Source organism: Balaenoptera ricei, chromosome 19 (assembly GCF_028023285.1).
Source record: "Balaenoptera ricei isolate mBalRic1 chromosome 19, mBalRic1.hap2, whole genome shotgun sequence".
Lineage (NCBI taxonomy): Eukaryota > Metazoa > Chordata > Mammalia > Artiodactyla > Balaenopteridae > Balaenoptera > Balaenoptera ricei.
The window spans coordinates 8,606,502-8,612,501 of NC_082657.1; the positions used below are offsets into that span (position 1 = coordinate 8,606,502).

Consider the following 6,000-nt stretch of genomic DNA (forward strand, 5'->3'; position numbering starts at 1 on the left):
GTGTGGGCCTGGATCTGAGGGCAATGGGGAGCCAAGGCAGGATTTGGAGCAGGACAGGGAGAAGCCCCAAGAGACGGAGTGATAGCAGCCCCCTCCCTCCCAAGAGTGTGTCTTCCCTGCTCTGACCTCCGCCATGTCTCAGTATGGTCAGTTAGGGATGCGTTCAGTGGCAAACAACAGAAAACTTGACCGTAAGTGGCTTAAGCACACTAGACTTTATTTTTTCTCACGGAACAAAAAAAAAAATCTGTAGGAGGCAATCAAGAGTTAGCAGCAGCTCAGTAATGTCATTAAGGGCCCAGGCCCCGTCTTTATTTCTCTTTCCCATTCTCAGCTGTTGTCCTCATGGTTGCAAGATGGCTGCCATACATCCAGGTGTCAAGTCCATACTCCAGGCAGGAAGAAAGGAAGCTGGGAAGCAGGAAGGGGCAGAGTGCCTGTTGCATTTGAATTTCCAGTTCTAGTTTCCAATTGCATTTTACTTGGGGTCGCAGCAAAAACACTTTCTTTGTGATGCAACATGCAGAACCGAGAAACCTCACAAACCACTTAGTTAAACATTTACAAATTCAACCATTTATTTCTTTAACAAGTCAAGTGGCTATGTGAGCTAGAAAAGTGGGAAAGGGATATATGACCTGAATCCCCAAATCCATCAGTCTCTCTCTGCCTCCACTGCCACCAGCTGTCCTATGCTCCCTGACATGCCAAGGAACCATTGGGTGGGACCATGGAAAGCGGCTTCATGATTTGGTGGCTGGTCTGGCTTTTATTTCCTGACTTAATGTGAGCAACTGGCCAGGGGTTACAATGTTTCTTATCAGCATCCTTCCAGATGTAATTCGTGGCACACTCAAGTGTGTTCATTGCTTCTCATTCATTGCTTTCTGCTTATCAGTTTCAGGTGAGGTAGGAAGACATTTCATTTGCACTTTCCCATTACACAAGTCACTGCAGGTCAAAAGTGGGTCAAATTCGGTCACAATAGGTGACACAAACAGCTCTAAGGATGATGCATCCTTTACAAATCTCAGAAAACACATCTGTAACAACAGGACCCCTATCAGGAAAGCTAGAGCTTTCCAGAAACCCTCTGTTTATGTCTCATGGCCAGACTGGATCACACGACCACTGCTGCAAGGTATTCTGGGAAACCAAGTATTTAGCTGAGGACCTGACTGCTGTTGGCTGCATGGAATTCTGGGAAAGTGAATATTTTTATCTGAGGACAGTGCTGTTGCTAGCCTCAAGGGATTCTGGGAAAGTGACTAATGTTAGCTGGGCACATGGTTCTCTCTAGCCTCAGGGGATTCTGGGAAAGTGAGCACCTTTAGCTGAGCATGTGGCTACTGTCAGCTGCAATGAATCAGAGGAAGTGAATATTTCTAGCTGCACACCTGGCTGTCAGTAGCTGTAAAGGCTTCTGGGAAAGGCATATCTTTAGCTAGGGACATGGCCACCCCTAGCAGAAGGGATCCTGGGAAACTGCATATTTTTTATGTGGGCACATGGCCTCCTCTAGCTTCAGATGATTCTGAGAAAATGAATATTTTTACCTGGGCCCATACATTCTCTTAGCTGCAAGGGATTCTGGGAAAGCAATTCGTTGGGGACTTGCTGCCTAGAAGTTGAACGAAAGGGGGGCTCTGTAGGTGAGGAAGGAGGCATGGGCGTGTGCCCCAGCTGGGTCGTGTGCCCACAGGGGACGAGGAGGAGGAGGAGGACGGGTCCCGGGAGGAGCGACTGCCGTCGTGCTTTGACTACGTCATGCACTTCCTGACGGTGTTCTGGAAGGTTCTGTTCGCCTGCGTGCCCCCCACCGAGTACTGCCACGGCTGGGCCTGCTTCGGTGTCTGCATCCTGGTCATCGGGCTGCTCACCGCCCTCATTGGGGACCTCGCCTCCCACTTCGGCTGCACCGTTGGCCTCAAGGACTCTGTCAACGCTGTCGTCTTCGTGGCCCTGGGCACCTCCATCCCCGGTAACCCCTCAGGAGACCACTTGTTGGGGGAGTGTCTCAGAGAAGCCAGGCAGGTGGACCCTAAGAGAAAGGCCCTGCAGAAATAAGGTGGTGGAATCCTACAGAACCCATATGGTGGGTCCCTTGGAAATAGGCAGGTGGGTATAATAGAAACTAGGTGGAGGGAACCCATGGATTCAATATGTGAATTGAATCCTCCCCAAAAGCAAGCAGGTGGAATGTCCCATAGAACTAAGATGGTGGGAAATGGCAGAAACCAGACGATGGATGCCAGGGAAAGAAAGTGGCAGGACATTGAAGAGACAGGTGTTGGAAGGAGGGTCCCATAGAAATAAGGTGGGAACTTCATAGAAACCGTGCAGTGAGTTCCACAGAAACAAGATGTTCATTTTCTGTTTCCTCCCCCTGCCGAGCAACCAGATGAAAGATTCCATAGACCTTTGTTGCTGGGCATGATAGGAACCAGGCCAATGAATCTCAAAGCTTTAACTAAGATGAGAGTCAGAGTAGAAACCACATGTTGGAGAAGGTGCCATAGAAATAAGATAGTGAGGCCTCAGAGACTACAGTGTACGTGATCCCCTCTTCCCCTAAAATCTGAGGGAGAGTCCCTTAGAAACCAGGTGGAGGAGACTGAAATTCCTGTAGGAGGGAGGAGACCACGCGAGGAGGCAGACACCTTTCTTTTCCACATCAATGTGTTCACCAGCCAGGTGGTGGCGCTGTAGGCCCAGACAGCAGGTGATGGGTCCTGTAGAAAGCAACCACTGGTGAATGGGTCTGTGAAGCCTGCCCTGCACACCAGAGACTTGCAGTCTTAGCGAGATGTTCAGGAATGGGTGGAGGCCAGAGAAGCGAAGCTTGACAGAAGCCAAGTGGGGAATTGATGGGCAAGAGGGTGCCACGTGGCTGGGGCCTAACATTTATCTTGTCCAGCCAGGTGGCAATGGGATAATTGGGCCTGTAGAAACACAGGCAGTGGGTTCATGGGAAACAGCTAGTGATTCCCAGCGAAAGCAGGCAGCAAGTCCCAGAGAAAGTAGGCAGCAAGCCCCATAGAATAGAGTGGATTCCACAAAAATCAGGTAGTGTGTGTGTCCCACAGAAAGCAGATTGAGTCCCACAGTAAGCGGGCAGCAAGTCTTGTAGAGAGCAAGCAGCAGACCCCATAGAACATAGTCAATGGTGGGGAATAATAGAAACTAGGCAGGGGGGCCCATAGATTCAGTACGTCACCTGAATCCTCCCCCAAAGCAACAAATGGGATGTTCCGTAGAACTAAGGTGGTGGGAAATGGTAGATACCAGACGATGGATTCCATAGAAAGAAGGTGCCAGGGCATTGAAGAGACAGGTGATGGGGGGGGGGGGGTGGTCTCATAGAAATAAGGTGAGGACTTGATAGAAACCATGTAGTGGGTCCCATAGAAAGCAGGCAGCAGGTCCCATTGAGAGAGGCGGTGAGTTCCAGGGAGTAGGTAGTGGATCCCACTGGTTGCAGACACGTTCCATAGAAAGCAGGCAGCGGGGCCTGTAGCGAGCAGGCACAGAGATGGCGATCGACTTTGCCCCCTGGGTGGGGTCAAGGGCACAGAACTCCAGGAGTGGGAGGCGAGGCCCGCGCGACACCGGGGTGAGGAGTCTGGATCCTTGGGCCAGCGGGGTGCTGGTGGGTCTCTGGGGAGCAAGTGACTGACGAAGCCAGGCGGATGCTCGTGGGGGGGCCCGCGGAGCCCCCCTGACCCACGGCGTCTCTGCCCCTGCAGACACGTTCGCCAGCAAGGTGGCGGCGCTGCAGGACCAGTGCGCCGACGCATCCATCGGCAACGTGACGGGCTCCAACGCCGTGAACGTGTTCCTGGGCCTCGGCGTGGCCTGGTCGGTGGCCGCCGTGTACTGGGCGGTGCAGGGCCGCCCCTTCGAGGTGCGCACCGGCACGCTGGCTTTCTCCGTCACGCTCTTCACCGTCTTCGCCTTCGTGGGGATCGCCGTGCTGCTGTACCGGCGCCGGCCGCACATCGGCGGCGAGCTGGGCGGCCCGCGCGGCCCCAAGCTCGCCACCACCGCGCTCTTCCTGGGCCTCTGGTTCCTCTACATCCTCTTCGCCAGCCTGGAGGCTTACTGCCACATCCGGGGCTTCTAGGGTCCTCCCCAGGGACTCGGCCTGCCCCTCGAGACCACCGCCTCCGCGCTGGACTGGCTCTCCTTTGTCCTCCAGAGATTTGTCCTCCAGCCTCCTCTCCTGGGCCTCGGCCTCCCTTCCTCCTGGGAAGCCACCTCCCCCTGTCCTCGGTCCCCACTTCCAGCCTCCTCCCTTCCCCTCGGGAGCCTCCCCAGGTCCTCCTGCGAACAGCCCCGTCGGTTACCTGCAAGTCCAGCCCGTCCGTCCGTCCGTGTTCGTTACCGGCTTTGTTACTGGAGCAATTTCCACCTGGAGGCCCCTCCCCAGAGAACCCTCCCTCATCCGGAATCCTCTACAGAGTCTCCCATCTGTCTCCCTAGGCACCCAGGCTTGCTCCATGCCATAAGTCCCCCTTCCTCTAGAGGACCCCCTCACCACTTCCACGGACCTGTGCCCCAGGGCCTCAGAACTCAGCCCTGCCTGGGGGGGCCCTTGAAGGAGGCTGGTCCATCCCAGGAGGTCACAGATCTCAGCCCTTTCCCCCAACCCTCAGGGAGCTCTGTGGGCCTCGGGGGATGGGGGAGGAACAGATGGGTACGAGCACAGGGGGGCACACCTTCCCTGATTTCTCCACTCAGGCCCTTGGGAGGACACTGATTCTCGAGGCTTGGAGAAGGGAGGGGAAAGTTTGGGCTTCCAGAGCTGGAGGAGGCACATTTTGGACCTGTAACTTCTCACCTTCCAGCGCCCTCACTTGCCTCCACTACCTCTGAGAGCCCAGCCACACCTTGGAGGTGGGAGGGGGGCTATGTGTGTACATAGTGTGTTTGGGGGCGGGGGGACGCGGGAGGGTGCATGACTTGGGGAAAGGGTGACAGACTTTTCTACTGAGAGGGCAGCAGACTCCCTCAGCCGTGAGAATTGGCTTTGGGGAGGAGGCCAGGAATCCAAGGGAGTACAGCCGATCTCCCCTGACTATCTAGAAGGCTCATTTTGCCCTCAGTGCCAGCCAATCCGGGCAGGACCCTCGAAGAGGAGACCGAGGGTCCCAGAGGACCAATGCTACAAGCCAGCAAATGCTGCCACATCTCTGCCTGATGGGGAGCAGGGGTGGGTGGGAGGGTGGGACTGGGGCCAGGGGGTCTGGGTGGGCATTTTTAACTTTGGAGGCCACCTATCTGTTGGTAGGCCATGTGCATTTTCTTACTGTTGATGTTTCCTGCCCAAAGGACACACTTGGGGTGCGAGGAGTGCTGCCCACTTCTTGGGACCCTGAGGATGACCCCGCAACCCCCGTAGCACTCTTCTTCCCACAGGTTTTTAGCGTCCTATCGTCCTGCTGTGAATCAGCCCCAGCGTCCCAGACCTGTTGCCCACTTGCCTTCTCTACTCCTAGCTCATCAGCACCAGTCGCTGTCTCTTTTCTTTGTGATTTCTGTAAAAGTTGCCATAAAACTTTGAAATTCTGCCTGGAAAAACAGCCTCCCCGTGGGAAGTTGGGATTCACGAGGGGAGGGCTAATGAAGTCTTTGATGGAGATTTGGGCAACTGTGAAATACACCAAATAATCTGGGTTTTTCCATGCTCCCCTCATCCTCTGCCAGGACACACCGGCATGCACCAGCCACTCTGAAGATCAGCCCTAAGCTCCCCCTAGCCACGCCCCCACTCATTACCCAGGAGCTTCCCTAGCCACGCCCCCATTCCCTCAGCCACAAACTATTCCGCGTCATAGGGTATCCTGGGAACGCAGAAGAGAAGGACCCTGAGTCGCCTGAGCAGGAGAGCCGGGGTTGATGCGGGTTTCCTAAAGAAAGCAGGTAACTAACTGTCTCAGAGGAGGGGTGTGTGTGTGTGTGCCCGGTTAAAGGGCACAGCCTATGTAAAGGTGTGCAGCC

The 6,000-nt window shown here is 54.9% G+C and overlaps 1 protein-coding gene across 1 annotated transcript in view; it reads left to right on the top strand.

The window, feature by feature from the left end:
- The window catches only part of SLC8A2 (solute carrier family 8 member A2), a 30,088-nt gene extending 25,830 nt beyond the window's left edge, over positions 1–4,258 (top strand). The window contains exons 9-10 of the mRNA XM_059904042.1: positions 1,703–1,981; positions 3,747–4,258. Of these exons, the coding sequence (XP_059760025.1) occupies positions 1,703–1,981; positions 3,747–4,123 (656 nt within the window). The 3' untranslated portion in view covers positions 4,124–4,258. The remainder of the gene's footprint in view (positions 1–1,702; positions 1,982–3,746) is intronic.
- The last annotated feature ends 1,742 nt before the right edge of the window (positions 4,259–6,000 follow it).